The following is a 22,360-nucleotide window of genomic DNA, read 5'->3' as shown; positions in this document are numbered from 1 at the left end:
CAAAGAACATTAATCTCACGTACAAAAGTTGCCTAAGCATGTTAATTATTCACTTCTGGTGGCCTAACATACATGAATTTGTTTTGTTATATACATAAAACAATATTGGTATGATATAGATATGGACTAATCACAAATTTTACACGTGAAAACAGAACTCCAAGAATAGTTCGAAACTTCCACTTCACTTCCGTGAAAAGAACCTTTGATTATCTGAGATTTATAGAAAACATTCTTAGGTACAATATCAGGCTGCTAACAACTTAAAACTAATAATACATTAGTAATTTAGTTATTCTTTACATCGGAAGAGGTATCAGCACTACAAAAATAAATTTGAAGCAAACATTGAACGCCCTGAACTACTGCATTGCCGAGGTCTTTCGGTCCACACCCGTATAAACTATAAAGGGTGAAGGGAACTGTAACTGTTTCTCTGCAGGCAGAACTATTCAAAATTAATACGTCACTCTTGTTGCCTTATATTAATCACACAAGAGTAAAGAAGTCTATCACCTCCAAAGGTCATATCATCTCAAGAGAAAGGAGATAATACAGTAATTCCATAGCAAAATTTCGCCAGTGAAGTCTTCGTGTAGTAAGAAAAAGTTGCATATAATGCTGTATTAAAGTAAGTGTGAATACTTGAACTTTTAGTTATTGACGTGACAATTTGTTTGCTACTACCGTGTTGATTAAAACAACTGGCTTTATACTGCAGTGTACTGGTGTTACTGCACTACTATAATTTATTGATTAGTTAATGTTAGTGACCCATGTAGACTGATATAATCATGCAATATTAGCTTAAACAACAAACTATTAGTTATTAATGTTGTCTTTGTTATATATATATGTATATATATATATATACACCCAATTCATGGATAGATTTGACATGGCTTGAAGTACAGTATCAATGTACAAATCTATTTCTTCTACAAAATGATGTAAATGCATTGTTGACAGGTCAGGATATTGATTTTTCAAAATTCAGTCTTGAATCTTTGTGCTTGTTTTCTGACCTTCCACAGGGATTTAAGTTTGGCCTAGTATATTTTATACATTCTTCAGTGTTCGTTGTTACTATATGTTAAATTAGATTTCAGGTGTCAGCAATAATATTTCTTCTGTAGAAATGTTAAGATTTGTCTTATGTTTCAGTATCAATTTAATGATGTACTGTATTTTTACCCTCTAGATATAAATTTTCTTTAGAAACCATGATCTGTTCTGTTCCTGATGTTTACTATTTCTTCTTGAAATATTGTACACTTGATACAATTTGTCATATGTTTATTATCTACCTTGTTGGAGATCAGTGACGAGTACCTGCTTGTGGTAGTCCTGCAAGATGGACATCAGAGCTCCCCATCATCAAAACCCGTCAACTCCCTCACCTCCATTAGGAGGTGCAGCCCTGAGGGGCTGACACTCAGTCACCAGACCATGCCCAAAATCTTCATTTCAGACTTTTTCACATATTGAGAGCTGACCACTTATGATTATTTGTCTCCCCTACTTGTTGTTGTTGTTGTCGTTCCCTAGACTGTCTGTCTGAGCAGTCCCGTCTCCCCAAGGAAGGCCACAGCCGAAACTGGGTTTTCCCACAAATCCTTTATAGAGTGTATGTTGTGTTGTTTGCATGCATGATTGTGTATAATGCAGTCTTCCATTATGTGTTGTATGGTATGGGGTGAAGTGTTACATCCTGGGCAGCTGTTCACAACACGGTCGTCCAGCCTCTTCTGGTAGCTTAGAAGTGCTGGGTGGTGACCGCATCGCAGTCTGGCCAAGTGGACTCTGTCCTTTCGTGGGAGAGAGGATTCAGAAGGGTGGATATCAGGGGGTCTGGCATGCAGCAGTGTGTTGTCTTTCAGTGTGTTAATGGAGCGGTGAGTGATGTGATTATGAATATGTTTTCCGGAGGCTGGTATTTGGTGGTTGTGGAGGAAGAGAAGAGAGTATCTGTGCGTAATAAAGGTCTTTGGGTGTAGTTTTAATGTTTCTTGGTGTGTGTGGGTGTTCTGCTATGTAGTGTAGCGGGTGTGATGTGTTTGTGGTGGCTGCAGCAAGTGTTTGTGTGCCTCTCATGTCGAGGTGGTCCTTGACTTTGAGGACTTTTGTTTCATGGTGTAAATGGTCTGTAGGTGTTGTATTTGTGCAGCCTGTAATTGTTTTTAGGGCTTTGTTTTGTATGATTTGAAGGGTGTTGTGGTGTGTCTCACTGAGATTAGGAGCCCATGCAGGACTCGCATAATTCATCACTGAGCGTATGCATTGTTTGTATATTGTTATATTAGTTTCTTTGTTTTGTCCAAATGTTGTTCCAGTGATTGACTTAAGTGCGTTAAGTCTAGGTGTGCATTTGTTTTTTATGTTTGTGATGTGTTGTTTGAAAGACATGGATGTATCGTATGTTACACCAAGAATTTTCGGTGTGTTTGTGTGTGGTATTAGAGTGTTGTTGATGTAGAGATGAGGTATGTATTTGTGTTCTTTTGTCCAGTTGGTGAGAAGTGTTGCTGTAGATTTGGTTGGAGCTATTTTGAGTCTGTTTGTGATGAACCATGTGTTGAGTGTGTCAAGGTAAGGCTGGATTATTTCTGCAGCTTTGTCTGTGTTACGATGTGTGCATGTGATTGTTATGTCGTCTGCGTAGGAAGAGATTTGTATTTCTGAGGTGTCTGGTGTGGGTAAGTCATGCATGTATAGATTAAATAATGTGGGGGATAGAACTGAGCCCTGTGGTACTCCGTTCTTAATGTTTCTGATGTGCGATGATTGGCCATTATATGACACATGAGCATTCCTGCCTGCCAGATAATTGGCCAGCCATCTTTTGGTGTTATTGTGCATGTCTGTGTTATATATTTTATTTGTTAGGTTGTGGCGGGGGATAGCATCAAAAGCTTTACTAATGTCCAATGTTATAAGAAGTGTTCTGTGGTGGGGCCTATCTGAATTGATGCCATCTAAAATTCTTTGTGTGAGGCTTGTCAGAAGAGTGTTTGTGGAGTGTAGTGACCTAAAACCGTGTTGTGAGTCAGCAAGGGGAATATATGGTGTGACAAGTTTAAGTATTAGGCGTTCAATGACTTTAGAGGGGGTGCAGAGAAGTGTGATTGGGCGGTGCGATGTTGGGATTGTTGGGTCTTTGTTCGGTTTTGGAATGGTGATTATTTTACCATGCTTCCAGATGTCGGGTATAGTGTTGTGTGAATAGCTGTAGTTTGCAATGTTTGTGAGTGCGTGTATACCTTGTGGTCCAATGTGTTTTAGGTGGATGTTGCTTATGTTATCAGGGCCACAGGCAGATGAGTGCTTGAGATTATGCATTATGAGTTTTGTCTGACTGTCTATGAAGGGTGTATAGTCTGAGTCTGTGGGGAAGTCTTTCTTACGTCGAATGATGCGTCGGTCGTCAGGGTGAGATGTAAGATGGCTCGTCTGTGCAAAATGACGTATGAGTGCGTTTGCTTGTTGTCTGTTTGAGGGTAGATTATCTGTTGTTGTGATTATTGCTGCGTGAGAGCGTGTAGTGTTAGTGTTGGATAGTGTGATGCTGTTGAGTGTTTTGTACAATTTGCTGGTGTTTGTTTTGTGATCAAGTGTATTGATAAAGTTTTGCCAATTTTGTGTTTTTTGTTCATGTATTTTATTGGCAATCACAGTGTTTAGTGTTTGTATTTGGTCTGCTATGTTTTGAGGGATAGGTGTGGGGGTATCGTGTTTAAGTGTGTCACGTTGTCTGATGAGGCCTTGGATTTCTGGTGTGAAGTTGGGGTTGTGTGATTTTCTGTTGCCTCTAGGGATGTATCTCTTGTCTGCGTTTTGTATGATTGTATTAAAAGCGTGCACAGCATTGTTTATGTTTGTGATTGGTGTACTGTTAAGTGTTTCAAAATGTTGTTCTGTCTCTTCAGTAAAGGCTTCCCAGTTAGCTCTCTTGTAATTGGTGTAAGTGTGTCTGTGGCCAGCTGGGGTGCATCTTGTTTTGGTGGTGATGATGATTGGAAGGTGGTCAGAGCCAAGGGCTCCGACCACTCTCCATGATGTTGTTGGGGTTAGGCAGGGGGAGCAAAAGGTGATATCAGGAGAGGAGGGAGTGTAGAGGGCTTGGTATGGGATATGTGTATGATTATGCTTGTTGTTCATGATAGTCAATGAGTCGAATTGAGTCTGTATATCAAGCCCTCTGTCTGTGTCAGGGTTGTCGACATACCAGGCAGACGACTTGGCGTTGAAGTCACCACCCATGATCAGGTTGGGGATTGAGGTTAGTTGGCTAAGTTGAGGTCTGAAGGTGTTTGGAACTGTGGGGGATGATTGGGGGGGAATGTACATGTTAACTATTGTCAGTGTTGAATTGTTGCCTGTGCGGATACGAATGGATTGGGTTTCTGTTGTGTTATCTGTGGTAGGGAGGAGAATTTTGGTTGTGGCGCTTGTGTCCACAAAACAGATGGAGTGGTGGATCAGGGTGATGAGTCCACCGCCATTGCCGTCAGTCCGGTCTTGTCTGATGGTGGTGTAATTATGAAATGATGGTGTTTTGTGTGAGTGTCTTAATTTTGTTTCTTGTAAAATTGCAATGTGTATGTTGTGTTGTTTAAGAAAGTGTTCAAGTTCATGTTTTTTAGTGTTAATGCCGTCAATGTTGTGTTGTAATATGTTGATGTTGTGTGTTTTGTATGTGTTGTATGTTGCCGTTTGGGGTTGAGGTTGGGGTGGTAGTGGGGAAGGTGTAGGATCTGGGTCGGAGGGGGGGAAAGGAGAGATCGGGGACAAAGGAAGGGGAGTACTAATCGGGGGTAAGGGCAAAGGGAAATTGGGAGTGGGTAAGGGTGTTGGCTGTGGTTGGGGAGGTGGGAGTGGGGTTACTGGAGGGCAGGTAGAACATGTCCAAGTGTTTGTGTATTGGTTTGTGTCTGCAAGTGTTGTACAAGTGAGGTGGGCCCAGTTTTTGCACATATTGCACTGAACTGAGCCCTTTGTCTGTCTGCTCGAAGTAATGGGTTTAGAGCATGTTGGGCATGTGTATTTTGTGGTGGGCCCAGGATTGCTCTCTACATCTCCGGCTAAAAGTAGAAGAAGAGGGGTGATCGCCGGAAAATGACCCCTCAGTGCAGAAAAAACGTAACATTGTGTGTTGGAAAAAAAAAAAGGATTGTGGTACTCCCCCAGGTAGGCGTAGCTCCTCCTTGGGGATCGGTGCCATCTGCGTAGAGCTGATGGCCAGGGGTAGTTGCTGCTGATTGGCCCCCAACTCTTGGGGTTGGGGGGTGGTCCCACGACGTAGACGTTGCAGCTCCAGGACCTGTCTCCCCTACTACTTCCAGTCACTGTCCTGCACTTGTATAACACAGACAACAGTCCAAAGTTTCTTCTCAGAGAGATCTGTGGGAGGGTCCAAGGACTATTGCCAGCTGCTGTGGCCTTCAGGTGTTCTGCTTAGGGAAATTTTAGCAAATATTTATTGTTATATGTATTGCTGTTTTGTATGCAGTTTATACATGTTTCTTCATTTGCCCTGCCTTCAGAAAACTTATGATTATGGGTATGTCTTGCCCATTTATACTTGTTTTCTGCTGTTTCTGGCACTGAAGATGAAATCCTAATGGTCAAAATATTGAAAAACCCCATAGGTCATATACTGTATTTCTTTCATATAAGGTGTAATTGACCTTCCACATAAAGGACTTCTTGTTCCACTGGGCTCCATATTCAAAAAGTAGTTTAACATTTTGGACTGTTTTGATGTACAGTAAACCCTCGATATAACAGACGATATGGGGACGGGTCTGTTGTTATATCCGATGGAAATACCAGACAGATCTATTATATCCTGAAGTTTGTCCGATATTAGAAATTACAGTAAACCCTCGATATAACAGACGATATGGGGACGGGTGTGTTGTTATATCAGAAGATCCATTATAACAGAGGATCTCTTGCTATAATGGATGAAAATCCATTTTAGCGAGGGTTTATTGGGTCAGATTTTTTGTCTGTTTTATCCGATATATGGTATATCGAGATCTGTTATATTGAAGGTTTACTGTAGTCCCGCAGAATGTGGGATTCCCTAAACATGAAATCTCTTAAGTTAAGATTCCTTGAATTGAGGGTTGATCATTTATTGCTTTTATAGTATTGAATGTCGGTTGAGGAAGGACGGGAGAGGACAGAAGACAGGGGTGAATGGAGAATGGTTGTATATGGAAAATGTTGTGATGCATGAGGTGGATTGGACGGGGGAATGGGGGTGAGGTAGTGTGTGAGCAAAAATTTTTGACGCAGCCCGAAGGGATTTCTCCCCGTCCTCTCCTTTATATGGGGGACGGAGAGGGGGGGTCGCCAATTTAATGAAGCGGCCTTGCTGTGGATGTGCTGTGTCCTGCGACACTGCTTCTGACCCAGGGCAGTGGACAGGGTGCAAGGATGACCCGTCATCTAGGAGGTGCTAAGATGGGAGGGAGGGTGGAGGGGTGTGAAGTGTTTTCGGGGATGAAATGGGTGGGAATGTTTTTGTGCCTTGTCCTTTTTGGCTACCCCCCTGGTAAGGGGGAAAAAGCCTTGGTATATGTATGTATGTATAATATTGAAACTGATGTAACTCAAATTTTTGCATGTTAGTAAACCTCATGGGATTAAGATTTTAGGCAACTATTTTCTTTTCTTTTTGAATGTGTTCTGCCTTACACAATCACTGAAAAATATAGAAATCTAAATTTTTGTTTTCAGGGATTTCCTGTGTTAGAAATGTAAATGGGCTGGTTGGTAGCATAAGAGAACTACATACATATAACTGTTGTGGTTGATTAGAAAAAATATACAGAAACCAATCTTGTTAAAATGACCCTGAAGATAGCACCCATGGGATGGCAAACACAGAGGATGATATCAACGTCTACTGTACTTAGAAAAAATTCAAAACCTTTCAATTTGAAGGGGAAAAGTGGAAGCTCCTACGATTGGCTAAAGCGACAGTTAAAGGATCCATATGTTACTCTAGCCAAATATCAGCAGTACAGGTTTGTGGAACTTGTGTCTTGAATTCCAGAATACTTTTAATCTGTGATGATCTTGATGGTGTTAATAATATTTCTACATTTCCCTCCCATTTTGCTTCCATGGAAAGAGCCTCTTTATGTGAAATGGAGTTCATGAAAGAAGTTTAGCATGATTTTTCATGTGGAAAGTGTACATACCTTGGTAGTTTAGTGAGAAAACCCTCATTAATATAAGTTTTTCTTTTTATTATGATTTAGTTTGCCTATAAAAGCAAAGGCATTAGAGAGGAATGTGAAAATGAGAGAACGTGGGCTGTGACTGTTATGTTGTTCGCAGATGCCATTATTGTTTGGAGACAAGAATAACTATTTTGTGCTGGATGAATCAGTGAAGTAAATTAGATACTTCGGTTACCAGGTAAGTTCTGAAGTAGAAAAAGAATCTTAATTGGTGACAGAACCTAAGACAAAACAGTTGTGATCCATTTCTTCCTTGAAGAGTTGCAATTCCTTTTGGAACTTGATGCACCATATGGAGAGAATATGCAGTTGCAAAGTGATTGTGATTTGTCAGGGAATTAAGTGGGTATGACTTGTTTTGCTAAAGACCAGTGATGGCGGAGTAAATGGAATGTCAGCTATGGTACAAGGTAAGGAAGTATGATGAATGTTAAATTCAGTTATAGAGGAATGATTCTTCAGAATGTAAATTATAGTGTATTTTACCAACATATACAAATGAAGTGTGCAAAGTTAGAGATGTATTGTTATCAACAAAAGTTTTGATTCACATAAAGTTTTTCAAGATGCACAATTCCAATCTTTGCCCAACAATTTTTATTTATTTTTTATTTTATATATTTCTTTTTAACTATTTATGAAAATGACCTAACTGTAAACTAAATACTGCATAGGAAAATATATCATGTGATATGATATGGTTTAACATCACAAATCCCCCCCTATCGGAAGGCTTGGACGGTGCCCCACACAAAGGGCTTTGTAGCATGGAATTTAATGGACCATGCCCTCTGTTCATTAAATTCCACGATACAAAGTCCTCCGTGAGGGCCACCATCCTAGCCTTCCGATAGGGGGGGATTTGTGATGTTAAACCATATCATATCACATGATATATTTTCCTATGCAGTATTTAGTTTATTAGGTAATTTTCTTAAATAGATAAAAATGAATAAAATAAAATAAAAAATTGTTAGGCAAAGATTGGAATTATGTATTTTGAAAAACTTTAGGCAGGTCATGTACTTGACAAAAATAATCATATTGTCATGAGAACTATAGTACGTGTTCAAACTTTTGTCTACAATTTTACATGATGGATCTTTGTCTTGAGCAAAAGGGGAGGGTTTTGTTCAACCAAGGAGAACACTTGGGCTGTCATTTCACAAGACCTAGTTTTTTCTTTAGTTGACCTCTGAGCTTAATGGAATTGTTTTGCAATGGTCAAAATTAATTTGTTGTCTCAGGATCTTTTCCAATCCTGTGGTGGTTGGAAATTTGAAAACAGCAGCTCACTGGAAGAATAAATCTTTTAGTTAACCACTTTGGTACTATGACACCTATGTAGGCATCATGGGACGCGAGTGGGTACACAAGGATGCCGGCGTCAGCGTCTTGATTATATATATATTTTTTGTAGTTGTACATGAGTTACCCCCAGATTCTGTGAACTGGTTTGGTCATATTTTCTGTTTTAATTATTACTCAGAGTAAAAGTGAACAAGTAATACAGCACTGACTTTGTGTTTGAATCGTACATATGGCAGCTGATGCTACACGCGAGAATTTGACTTGTACTGAAGTGGTTTAGATCCTGAGTCTAGCCTGGGGACTGAGTGCCAGACCATAGGGGTGTACTTTGAGTGGTGGTGGGAGAGGAGATTAAAGTAAAGTGAAAGTTTGGACTTGGGAAGATGGGCATCGGCCTCATGGTGAGGACAAATACCAGTCAATTACAGTTTGCAAGATTTCTGTTTGGTCCACCTACTCATGTAATATGGATGCTGTGGCATAATAAGTGTAAGTATGATGAAAAGATCATATTCATTTTCAGCAGCCTTTTCTTACCAGGCTCTAGGGATACAGAGTAAAAGTGTGAAAGATAGGTTTCCATACAGATGCATAAACTTGTGGAAATGATGATGTAGCACGAGTTGGAACCACTTATGAATGTACAATGAGATAATAATTGTAGAATAAGAAATAGGACCCCATGAGTATAGCTCCCTTCCAGTATACCACAGTTAGGTACATGTGTTCATACATACACCAATAAGCTGTTTCCCACTGGTAAGGGAGGTGGTCATTTAGGTACATACATATATCAGTGGCTTTGTCCCCCTTACAAGGGAGGTAGCCAAAATCAAAGGCATAAATTCACTCCCACCCATTTCATCCCCATATACTCCACTCCCATTCACCAACCCTCCCACCCTCTTTTCTTAGCTCCTCCTGGATGACTGGTCATCCCTGCATCTCGCCCACTGCCCTGGTTCAGAAGCAATGCAGAAAAAGAGTAAGACAGGGAGAAATCCCTTCAGGCTGCATCAAAATATAATTCACACATACTCCCTCACCCCCCATCCCCCACCCACTCCTTACCATGCATCACAGCTTCATCCATACACAACCATTCTCCACTCATCCCTATCTTATGTCTTCTCCCTTCCTTCCTCAACAGACATCCTCCTCTTTCCCAATGCCTGCTTTACCCCATCTATCCATCCATCTCTTGGTTCACTTCTTCCACCTCTGCCTTCCACACCACTTTTACTAATCTTTCTTCACTCGTTCTTTCCCTGTGTCCAAACCATCCTAATACTCATTCATTAATCCTATCTCCCAACTTGCTTTCCACCCCCGCTCTCCTCCTCACCTCCTTGTTTCTCACTCTATCCAGCCAGGTAACCCCTTTCATACTTCTCAGCATTTCATCTCAAACACATTTAAATTCTTCCTCTCTTATGTTCAATGTTTCTGCCCCATACAGTGCTGTTGGCACAATCACTCCTTCATACAATCTCTTCTTAGCATCCATTCCCAAATGTCTAGTTCTCATTACACTTTTTAATCCCCCAAGGCATTTACTCTTCTCTCAATCTACATTTTACCTCCACCTCAACTCCTCCCTTTCCTGTCACATTTGCACCAAAGTATCTAAAGCTATCCACTTCCTCCAGCCTCTCTTCCTTAATACTCATTTCCAATTTGAATGTACAATGAGATATGATAATTGTAGAACAAGAAACAGGACCCCATGAGTGTAGCTCCCTTCCAGTGTACCAGAGTTAGGTACATGTGTAAATACATATACTCCACTGATAAGGGGGTTGGCCATTTAGGTAAATTAAGTAGATACAATTTTTTTTTGCCATATGAGGCTTATTTCACAACATGGTGGACCAAGCAAAAATCTTCTTAAATCTTTATCACTGTATTGAAGTTGATTGTGAATTATGCAGATTGGTTGAATCCAAATGGACAAGGCAAAGGAAAATATTATTTGGCTGATCTATCTGTTTTTGGCTACCTCCCTTGTAAGGAGGAAAAAGCCATTGTTATGTGTATATATGTATATATATGTATATATATACCGAGTGCTCTTTTCCCCCTTATAAAGGAGGTAGCCAAGTCAAAATGCATGTACACACTACTACCCATTCCACTTCCATCCACCACCCTTCCCTCCCTCTCATCTAGGTCCTTGTGGATGAAGGGTCATCTCTGTATCCTGCCCACTGCCTTGGGTCAGAAGCATTGCAGCAGGACACAGCACATCCACAGCAAGGCTACTTCACTTAATTGGTGACCCCCCCTCCTCTCTGTCCCCTTAAACAGAAAAGAGAAGATGAGGAGAAATCCCTTTAGGCTGCATATTCACACACAACCACTCCCCACCCATCCTCCACACCCTCCTATCCTTGCATCACAGTATCATCTATACACAGTCATTCTCCACTCACCCCTATCTCCTGCTTTTGGTTGATGGCTAAGGAAAGTACTTGTATTAAAACTAATAGGTAAGTGGTAAATGATGTAAAAAGACAGACATTAATTTTATTTTGGGTTGTATGAAATATTTAGGAAAGCAAGGGCCTTGTTTTAGAAATCAATGGAAAATGGTAAAGGGAAAGCCAGTAGTTATTTACATGTAGTGTATCATTAAAGGAAATAAATATAACAGACAGGAGATCTTGTGGTCTGGAATGAGTCACAAAGTCATGGAAACAAGTTAAAAAAAAAGTGTAAAGGATGTCGAGAAATGTAGCTTTCCATTCAGATACATTAACTTCTGGAGTAACTCTGAAGTTAATATTGCCCAAGCCATAAGGGATTTCAAAGCTAGTTATGATAGTTGGAAAATAAGACATGATCTCGATGAGTGTGACTCCTCTAATATATATTATAATTAGGTGAATACAATAAGGTTAATACTTTGTTGTTAAAATGCAGTCCTTTTCACTCGTAATGAATGTTTCTTTACAGAGCTCGAAGTGCATTCAAGCTTCAACAACTTGATGATCGCTGTGGCTTGCTCGGACCAGGGAAAGTGGTGGTAGAATGTGGGGCTGCTCCAGGAGCTTGGACACAAGTTGCTGTTAGAAGGGTCAACAGTGATGGCAAAGGTATGTTCTTGTGAGTGTTTAAGATGTCTTTTAAATGTGCGTGTGTTCAGACTTGTGAACCCCGTTTACTGTTGCTAAGCATATTTGTTTGGCCAAGGGAACTCTATGCATAGAAGGGTAAAGCCTATGTGGATTGACCTTGTTGCTAGTGATGACTTACTCATTTGTTCTTGCTGTCATAAGGAACAGCATTTCCACAACAGCTTGACAGTCAGAGCTGGTGGATGAGGGCATTGATTGAGAAGCATTATGGAATATGCTGAGGATGTATGAGATAGGAAGAAGTCTGTTAAGGACCATCAAACTTTTTCACAGTAGTAGATCTTGATCACATGAAGCATTGTCACCCTAGACTTCGACAGGGTGACAGTTGTTCATGTGGGCTACCCTAGGATGACAATTCTTCTTGTGGGCCATCCTGGGTTTATGATTCTTCGGTTGTACAAGTTGATGACAATAAGCATAACCCTTATTCAGCCTAACCTAACCTAACCTTTATTCCACTGTTGATATTCAGCATAATGGGGTGACAATTCTTCAGGTGGGATCTCATGGGGTGATGATTCTTCATGTAGGCGTTCTGTGGGGACAATTCTTCAGGTGACCTATAGATCTTGTGTGAGGGTTGGCCCCGGAGAGAGTGAATGGTTTAAGGTGAAGGTGGGGCTAGGCTAGGGTTCTGTAATATTACCATGGCTGTTCAACATGTATATGGATTGGATGGTAGTGAAGTTAGATGCAAGAGTGCTAGGCAAGGTTTTTTTTTAGTTGATGAGTGGGAGTGAAGGAAAGTGGGAGGTGAGGACAGTTATTTGTGAAGGAAAGTATGTTTATGACTGAATATGAGGATAAGCTGAAGCAGTTGGTGATGGAGGTGTGCGAGAGAAGAAAACTAAAAGTAAATGATTTGTGCAAAAGTAAGGTTGTGAGATGTACAAGAAGTAATGATGATGGCAGGTTAGAGATGAGTTTGAAAGATGAGAGTCTGGAGGAAATGGAGACTTTTAAAGTTTTGATGTCACATGTGGCAGTGAATGAAAGGATGAAGGTAGAGATAAATTATAGAGTAGAGGCAAGTAAATGTCTGTGGGGAATGAAATTTTTTATGAGAAATGGGTATCGGGATGAATATGAAGAAAATGTACGAGGGGATGATTATGCCCAAATCACTGAATGAAGTGGAGGTTGGGAATGTGAAGGATGTAGAATGGAATAACTTAAGTGTGTTTTGGATGAAGTGTTTGAGAAGTATGGTAGATGTTTTGAGGATGGGTAGAGGGAGAAATGAGGAGATGAGGCAGAGAGCAAGGGAGGAAAAAACTGTCAGATGGAGTAGATGTAAGGTTACTAAGATGGTTTGGGCATATGGAAAGAATGAGTGAAGAAGGACTCGTAAAAAATATGGAAAGCTGAAGTGGATGGAGTGAACATGAGAGGAGGACCATAAATGAGTTGGATGGATTGGGTAATGGGAGTATTGGATGCTAGAGGAACCTGTCAAGCAAGGAAGAGAGTATGGAAGATGAGTGAATTATGTGGTTGTAAATAAGGTAAAGATGTATGACGTGAGGGAATGTTCTTTTTGTATGCTCTGTAAAATATTTGAGTTTATAAGGGTGGATGGGGCTATCGTGTAATTAAAAGTGGAGGTAAACCAACTCTGTTGGGTTCTGCTGTGGAAATGATGTTTTCCTGTATTGCCTTTGACTCGGGCAGTGTGGCAGGGAACAGGGATGATCTGTTATCCAGGAGGTGCTGAGATTGACGGGGCAATGAATGAATTTTGAATGGATGTAGGGTGGCTGTGTGCTATGATTTGGCTATTCCCGTGTCTGTGGGAAATGGGTCTTTGGTATGTATATGTATACATATAGATATGCAACTACTGTAGAACCACTGCGTGAATAGGAGCGTTTGTCTTTAATAGTAATATTACCAGGTAGTATGAATGAAACTGCATTAGTTCCACCATTTGAAAAGCCATTCCAGGTAGTATTATCTCCCAGTTTGTTAACTGCTTGCCCCCGCCCCCCCTGGTATCAACTTGCATTTGTTCTATGGTGATCTAGCCTGAGACACGCTAGACATGAAGCATGTAGCACTTAGTTTCTTAGTACCCTGCCTCCTACTTAGAAGAAGTCATTCCTACAGCACACTTGAATGGGTAAAAACACAAATAGGTTATGAATTGTTGCCTCAAGTTTCACTGACTGGAAACCTATTGTAGCCCCACGGCAACTGGCAATGGTCCTTGAGCCCTCGCATAGATAAGCATTGGACTGATGTCTTTATTGTATGAGTGTGGAGCTGTTTTGTCTCTGGATGAAAGTAGTTGGAGGGGAGTTGTCAGTTCTACTTAGGTTTAGTGATGTGGAGGAAATATACAAAGTCGATAAAGGGAGATCAGTCAATCATTCCGTTGCCCTTGGTCTCCCTATCAAGAGACCCATGGCTCCCAGGTAATTGATAACAACAACTGGATTGGGCCACAAGCCACTTTTAAGGAAGAGATACTTTGTTGTCTGTGTAAGGCTAGAGCAGGGCAATTTAGGATAATGTGTATGGTGTCTCTTGTGTAGTGATTGCATCTGAGGCAATTTGCTTCTGTGACTAGGCCTATTCTGTGTTATTCAAGTTGGGTGGTGGCTTGCATGCAGGCATGTTAGTGTGGTTCTTGTTTCTTGTGGGAGGGAATTCTCTATAAGACTAATGTTTAGGAAAGTTTAGTGTTTGGCCTTGGAAAGCTTATTTTGTGATCTGAATGTGTGTGTGTGTTTTTGTATGGGTGTGTTGCATGATGCAGGTGGTAGGTTGTAGGTGTTTGAGCATTTTTTTTTTTTTTTTTTCTAATGTTTTGTGATGGGATGGATGAATAGGATTGAGAGTTTTTGCTTAAAACTATGTGCCTTTCATTTTCATGTGCTGCAATTTTGTTTTTTGTATATAGATATTCATTTGAGGTGATTTTAGTGCATCCTGTCACTAGCCATAATTCTTTGTGTTGTATAGATTAAAGACTGTTGGAAACCATGCTGGGGATGCAACGTCAAGTGTGGTTCTAATGAACTGTTTGTAAACTGTGAATAGAATTTCTGTTTATTGAACCCCATGCTTGCTACTGATCGTGATATGTTTATTTTCTTGTTGATGTTCACCGTTTGGTCCTTGATATGTGAGCTGAAGGACATGTGCTTATGAATAGGGCGGCCCAGGATTTTAGGGCTCTTGTCCAAAGGAAGGAGTCGGTAATTAAATTTTAGTGTTAGATGTTTCTTTGATTTATGGTTGTGTGGGGGTGAGAAGTGTGATAATTTTGGAGAGGATGTTTCCATTTTGATTTCTTTAAGTCCTAACCCACTCACTGGCTGAGCGGGTTAGGGCGTCGTTACTTGCGGTGAAGGTCGAGGGGATGGCGGTTCTAATCCTGCCACCGGCGAAGTTGAACCAAGGGCATGGTTCATTAAATTCCATGCTACAAAGTCCTCTGTGAGGGGTACAGTCCTAGCCTTCTGATAAGGGGAGAGTTTGTGATGTAAAACCATATCATCATGTTTTAAGTGTTTTTAGCAGTGGTTGTGTAGTTACTGCATTAGGTCATCATTAGGCCATTTGTATAGGTGAGAGCTTTGGTATTATGTTCTGGATTTGGTGTGGGAAGATCACTTGAGAAGAGGTTAATTAGGGCAGGTAAGAGTATTGCTTCTTGGGAGATTCCATTGTATGATCTTTTGATCTCAGATAACTGGTTGTTTTGAGATACTCTGCTCTCTCTGCACTGACAAAGAAAAATCTTGGGGCCCAGTACGAAGACCAAATGCCAGCCTTGTGGGGCTGCACCTCCAAATGGAAGTGAGGAAGTTGATAGGGTTTGAAGACAGGTGGGAGGGAGATGACTCTCCCTGATGCCCTGCTCGCAGGACCACCTTGTGCAGGTACCCGTCATTAGTTCCTGAGTTGGGTAAAAAAAAAAAAAAAAAAAATGGATGTTCTAGTGTCTGTGTAATAGTGTGTTGGTTAGAATGAAACTAGATTAAATTGGATGTTAGTCAGTTATTGGATTAGTCAACCTGTACTAGATAATGTAGAATATTTTTGAATGTATAAACCACCCACCTTTGAATAATATAAAATATTCTTAAAGGCATCAGGGATCCAGTAATAGACAAAAAAAGAATGCATTTGCAGTTATGTAGTGTATGCTGTATCATAAATGTATTTGTTTATTATTATTTTTCCAAGATGAGGATAAACCTAATGGATTTGTAGTTGGAATTGATCTTCTCCCCATCCATCCCCTGGAAGGTGCCACGTTCCTCTGTGGACTCGACTTCACAACGGAAAAAGCTCAAGAACAGGTTATAAAGGTGTTGCCAGGTGGAAAGGTATGTACATACATACATATGTACATACTGTACATACATACATACATACATACAAACGTACATACATGTATACGTACATATCAAAAGGCCTTTTCCTCCTTATAAGCAGGGAGGCCAAGTCAGAGCATACACCCTCACATCCATCCAAAACTCGTTTGTTGTCACTGCCATCCTAGCACCTCATGGATGGAGGGTCATCTAGTTTCCCCTCCACACCATTTAGGTCAAAGGTAGTGGAACAAGATATAGCACCACTACAGCAAGGCCAAACAGCAGGAGCTGTTTCACCCCCATTGCTTCATCATGTAGTGGACTGTACAATTCTCCTTGCCAACTTCCGAATTTAACAGAAATTCTTCTTGCCTCCAGTGCCCTCTTTACCCTGTCTATCCACCTCATTCATCAGTTTTCCTCTCGTGTTCTTCTCATTTTTGTCATAATTTGGTAAGTGGATGAAGAGGGGGATCACTGTGTGATGAAATAGTACAGGTAAGCCCTTTTCAGTTTTCATGTTCTGCTGTGTAAGGAAGGGGTGGTTGAAGGGGTGGTTGATTTTATTAACTGATTAATTTATTTATTAATTTTCTTTTTATTTATTTTTTGTTTGTGTAGTTATTTATGTGTATAGATAGATGACACTGTGATGCGAGGAAGGAAAGGGCCCAGGGATAAGAACATAAGAATGAAGGAGACTGCAAGAGACCATAAGGCCTACACTAGGCAGCTCCATATCCATCACCACCTGCCTAGTGTAGGCCCTATGGTCTCTTGCAGTCTCCTTCATTCTTATGTTTTTATCCCAGGCCCCCTCCCTTCCCTGCATCAGTGTCATCTGTCTATATACATAAATAACTACACAAACAAAAAATAATTAAATTGAAAATTGATAAGTACATACAAACATATACCAAGGATTTTTCACCCTTACAAGGGAGTTAGCCAAAATGAAAAAGGCATAAAATCATTCCCACCCATTCCATCCCTAAATACACTCCACTCCCCTCCACCCTCCCTCCCATCTTAGCACCTCAGTTAATAAAATCAACCACCCCTTCAACCTCAGCAATGTTAGGTGGGGAGTAGGGAATGGTTATGTGTGAATATTCTGACACATCCTGAAGGGATTTCTCCCTGTTTTCTCTTGTTTTCTGCACGAGGGAATGGAGAGGTTGCCAATTAAGTGAAGTGGCCTTGCTGTGGATGTACTATGTCTTGCTGCATTGCTTCTGACCCAGGGCAGTGGGCAGGATACAGGGATGACCCTTCATCAATGAGGAGTTAAGATGAGAGGAAGGAAAGGGTGGTGGATGGGAGTGGGTATGTGCCTTTTGGCTCGGCTACCTCCCTTGTAAGGGGGAAAAAGACCTTGGTTATAGATAGTTATTTATTTGATGTTCTTAATATTTGAATATGTGTTTTAACTTGGTTCTGGTACCTCCCCCATATAAGGTGGAAATGGCCTTTGGTATATACCTCTTAAGAATGCCGTGGTATATGCTTGGAGTATCTGTACATTACCATAAACTTGAGGGTTTAGGATAATTGATTTAGCAGACATGTACCTGTTCAGGGGACAGAATTCCACACATAAACTTGAACACCAAATACACATTCTGAAATGAAACAAAAAGTCTGGATTTTTTTTTTTTTTTTCTTCTTCTTTAGTTTGTTGATTATTGTTTATGTAATGAAGCTGGAATGCAGTGAGCAATATTTTTGTTATAAATTTTTGTAATATGCCTGTTGTATGTTGATGCAAAAAAAAACAATCTGAACAGAACAGGAATATTATTTGAGTCTTGTATTTCTCCTTCAGGCTGATGTTGTGTTGTCTGACATGGCACCCAATGCATCAGGTGTGGGAGAACTGGATCATGACGTTATCATCGACCTCTGCTATGCATCTCTCAGGTTTTCAGTCCTTCACTCAAGAGAGGGTGCTCATTTTGTTTGCAAGGTGGGTATATAGAGCAACAGTAAATATTTACAGTAAACCCTTGATATAACAGATAGTATGGGGACAGTCTGTCATTATATCCGAAGATCCGTTATAACCGAGGATCCATTATATCCGATGGAAATACTGGATAGATCTGTTATATCCCGAAGTTTGTCCGGTATTAGAAATTAGTAGGATTAGAAATTACAGTAAACCCTCAATATAACGGACAATATGGGGACGGGTCTGTTGTTATATCTGAAGATCCGTTATAACCAAGGATCCCTTGCTATAACGGATGAAAATCCATTATAGCGAGGGTTTGTCTGGTCAGATTTGTCCGTTATATCCATTATCCGGTGTATCGAGGGTTTACTGTATTCACCCTTTTGGTGGTTGTAGAACTCACATCTCTGTTGCTCAGTATAAGTGGAGGAGGTTACCTCATAAAGAAAGAGCTAGTGTCTAAATTTCGTATTTAATTCATCTCGTGTGTCTCACATCTGCTCTACTTTTTCAAGATATTTATTTCAGTGTATTTTATGTGGGACCAATAATGGGCACCTTCTTGTGGTGGTCCTTCAAAATGGACATTGCAGTTGTCCATTTTCGAAAACCCTTCTATCCTGTCACCTTCATCAGAAGGTGCAACCCTGAGGTGCTGACACTTGGTCTCTTTACTGTGCCCAAGATATCTCTCTATATCAATTTCAACTATATTTCTTACACCTTTTCACACATGGAGACTTAACAACCAACAAGTGCTCCTCTCGTACTACTTTCAATTGATGATGTGGAACTAATCCCATACTAATGAAATACAGACAGCCAGTCTTGAAGTTTCTTTCCGAAGAGGTCTTTGGGAGAGTCCAAGGAATGTTGCCAGTTATGGTGGGGTTACAGGTTTTCTGCTTAGTGAAACCTGTGGCTACCTCCCTTTCAAGGGGGGAAAAAGCCTTTGGTATATGTATATACAGTAGCCGCGAAAAGTTTGGGCGCAAAATTATAGGCGCCCCAAATTTCCTCTAAACTCAAAACATGCTAAAAATACAACTTTCCACCCAAACTTTTCGCTATTTTTCAATGCTAGCGTTTGTACCCGTATTTAGCCGAGACAATACACACTATTTGGCAACTCTGTTTAGGCGCACTCGATGTCACATGGAGTCACTTTCTAAACATCTCTCACGGAGAGTAGTCTTTTTTTTGCGGTGGTCTCTGTTTTTGTGCCTTGATATCTCCGTAATGGGAAGTGGTAAAGAGCTGGAAAGAGACACAGTTGTTACAATCATAACCCTCTATAAGGAGGGTCATAAGTGTAAAGATATTGCTACTCGTGTGGGAATTGGAGTGCGTCAAGTGCAAAAGTGGACCAAGAAATTTCGAGACGAAGGAAGTGACATCATTCCTACTCCAAAGCATCGCTCTGGTCGGCCAAGGAAGATATCAAATCGTACTTCTACAGTTCTAACTGCCTCCTAATAACTGTAGGAGGCAGTTAGAACCGTAGAAGTACGATTTGATATCTTCCTTGGCCGACCAGAGCGATGCTTTGGAGTAGGAATGATGTCACTTCCTTCATCTCGAAATTTCTTGGTCCACTTTTGCACTTGACGCACTCCAATTCCCACACGAGTAGCAATATCTTTACACTTATAACCCTCCTTATAGAGGGTTATGATTGTAACAACTGTGTCTCTTTCCAGCTCTTTACCACTTCCCATTACGGAGATATCAAGGCACAAAAACAGAGACCACCGCAAAAAAAAGACTACTCTCCGTGAGAGATGTTTAGAAAGTGACTCCATGTGACATCGAGTGCGCCTAAACAGAGTTGCCAAATAGTGTGTATTGTCTCGGCTAAATACGGGTACAAACGGTAGCATTGAAAAATAGCGAAAAGTTTTGGTGGAAAGTTGTATTTTTCGCATGTTTTGAGTTTAGGGGAAAGTTGGGGCGCCTATAATTTTGCGCCCAAACTTTTCGCGGCCACTGTATATGTATGTATGAAACTTGAAGCATGCAATATGGGCGAACGGGTTAGTGTCGCTAGTTGTGGTGGAGGTTGAGGTTGATGGCACTCCGAACTCTGCCTCCAGGGCATGGTTCATTAAATTCCATGCTACAAAGTCTTTCGTGAGGGGCACTGCCCTAGCCTCTTGAAAGGGGGAGTTCGCGACATTAAACCCAAATCAAACAATCGAAACTTGAAGCAAAAGTTAATGTGTTTGATTTTTTTGTGTCTCATTAAAGTGTTTAGATCGTAGCTTGGACCATTGACTGGTACCAGTAAGTGGGTGGTTTTATAAGATAGACATTAGAGAGGATGAATTTCCTGCCGTCCTTCTTCAAAAGTGGCAAAAAATTTGGAACTGAGAAATGGATGGAGAGAACTAGAGGGGAAGACCAGGAATGAGGTGGAATAGACAAGTTGAAGGGAGAAATGGATGCAAGCAATGCAAAAGATAAGAGTGAATGGAGAATGGTTGTAAATTGAGTGAGGAAATGACGTGACCTGAATGGATGTTCCTCTTGTTGGTTTTGTCATTTTCTTGTGGATGAAGGAGAGGGGATCTAACTGGCTATTGGGCTCTGCTGTGGAAATGCTGAAAACAATTTATAGAGGATCATTCCATCATCGATTCACTTTTCCTTCCAATCCACTCAGTCCCATCTTTTACACTATCATTTCCCTGTTGAACAGATATCCCATTTGCATCCAAAGCTCAATCCTTTGTAAACCTTCATAATGGAAAAAGGTTTGGGTATGTAGGAGTGGTTATGCCCACAACACTTCATGGAGCAGACTTGGAATATGAAGGAGGCAGAAAAGAAGAGTGAATTTTTTTTAGATGAATTTTATGAGAAATGTTATAGGTATAACAAGAATGGGTAGTGAGAATTGTGTAGTTTTTGCAGAGAACATGGGAGGAAAGATAATGTTTGATAGGGTAGACCAGAATATGCTGAGGTTGTATATACTATATATATATATATATATATATATATATATATACAAACATATATATATGTATATATATATATGTATATATATATGTATGTATGTATGTATATATGTATATATATATATATAAATAAACAGAAGTGGATGGAGTAGTGAGTTTAAAAGGAAGAGGAAGACCAAGAGTGAGAGCTTTGGATTGGTATATAAGATGTGGGTCTTCAGTGGCCTGAACGAACCATAGGTATTTTATGAAGTATTTTCCAGCAGGCTATTTATGAAGTATTTTCCAGCAGACTAGGATGGTCTCATATGTTGTAATGTGATTTGCACACAGCTTTGGCAAGGACCTAAAGACCAGAAGCTTCTGGAGGATGTGAAGAAGTTCTACAACTCTGCCAAGTTTGTGAAACCCGATGCAAGTAGGGGCGATTCAGCCGAAACCTTTATTGTAGGCAAAGGATTTGCAGGACTGGCCGGAATGGAAAGATGATAAACATCAAGGTTTGTGTTTACTTCGATCAGTATTTGATCTCAAAATGGTGAACCTTTATGTGATATAGATTTAGACATAAAATAAAAATTATCTCCCCAGTATGTGTCCAGTTTTTCTTGATACCTTCAGGAATCCAGGATAAAGAAAATAGCAAATTAGTAATTGATAATCAGTTTTGGGCAGGATACAGGGACAACTCTTAATGAGATCCCAGATATTTAAAAACTTCTTTCTTCCTCTCACCCTTCAAATTCGCCTCCAGCCTGATACTGTTATCAATCCTTGTACATTGCATCACCTTCTGCTCTGTAAATTTTTTCATGAGGACGAATAAGGTGGGTGGATGGGGGATCCACTGTGAATTGAAGTGGTAAAAGTAAAACAGTTCTGGCTGTCGGATTGTGTTGTGGAAATGCGGTCGAGCTGTGTTGCTTTTGACCCGAGACATGCGGACTGGTGATCCTTCATCCATGGGGTGCTAAGATAGGAGGGACAGCGAATGGATTAAGGGTGGGTGTATGCTTTGATTCAGTCACCCCTCTTATTAGGGGAAAAAGACCTTTTGGTATGTATAGCACTGGTGTCATGAAATTTTATTTGAGAGAATTTTTGTAGTTTTGCTAACCCTTGAAAACAAGTCGAATTATTTCAAATCTACAGATTTTGTTAATTGCACCATGACATTTTGTTGGTTCATCCAGTGAATCTGGGTGATAGTAGGTTGATTCCTTGGTTTATTTATTTATTTCTATCTGTTTATTTATTTTTTTTTTATTATTGTGTGGAAAGGGAATTGGGAGATAGGATTGATGAAAAAGTATTGGGAAGGTTCGGACACATGGAAAGAATGAGTGAAGAAAGGTTAGTAAAAGAGGTGTGGAAGGCAGAGATGGAAGGAGTGAACATGAGGGGGAGACCA

The 22,360-nt window shown here is 40.4% G+C and overlaps 1 protein-coding gene across 2 annotated transcripts; it reads left to right on the top strand.

The window, feature by feature from the left end:
* Nucleotides 1-175: 175 nt before the first annotated feature.
* Mrm2 (Mitochondrial rRNA methyltransferase 2) lies at nucleotides 176-21,542 on the top strand. Of its 2 annotated transcripts, none has more exons than XM_076186249.1 (6): nucleotides 176-631; nucleotides 6,748-7,037; nucleotides 11,523-11,662; nucleotides 15,902-16,026; nucleotides 17,861-18,001; nucleotides 21,283-21,542. In XM_076186249.1, exons 2-6 carry the CDS (start codon nucleotides 6,859-6,861, stop codon nucleotides 21,436-21,438), a joined length of 741 nt encoding a protein of 246 aa, XP_076042364.1. In that variant the 5' UTR covers nucleotides 176-631; nucleotides 6,748-6,858; the 3' UTR covers nucleotides 21,439-21,542. The 2 variants fall into 2 exon arrangements, with proteins under 2 accessions (XP_076042364.1, XP_076042355.1); XM_076186240.1 differs by having other exon boundaries at nucleotides 183-631; nucleotides 15,902-16,044.
* The last annotated feature ends 818 nt before the right edge of the window (nucleotides 21,543-22,360 follow it).

Source organism: Oratosquilla oratoria, chromosome 1, assembly GCF_046742065.1.
Source record: "Oratosquilla oratoria isolate Oo_2021 chromosome 1, ASM4674206v1, whole genome shotgun sequence".
Classification (NCBI taxonomy): Eukaryota; Metazoa; Arthropoda; class Malacostraca; order Stomatopoda; family Squillidae; genus Oratosquilla; species Oratosquilla oratoria.
Note: the sequence above shows the minus strand (reverse complement) of the source record. Positions and strands in the feature narration are given on the sequence as shown.

Coding starts and splice junctions, on each gene's coding strand:
- Mrm2 (XM_076186240.1), top strand. CDS start 6,859: ATGACCCTGAAGATAGCACCCATGGGATGGCAAACACAGAGGATGATA. Junction 11,663..15,901: donor GGTCAACAGTGATGGCAAAG/GTATGTTCTTGT, acceptor TATTTTTCCAAG/ATGAGGATAAACCTAATGGA. Junction 16,045..17,860: donor AGGTGTTGCCAGGTGGAAAG/GTATGTACATAC, acceptor TTTCTCCTTCAG/GCTGATGTTGTGTTGTCTGA.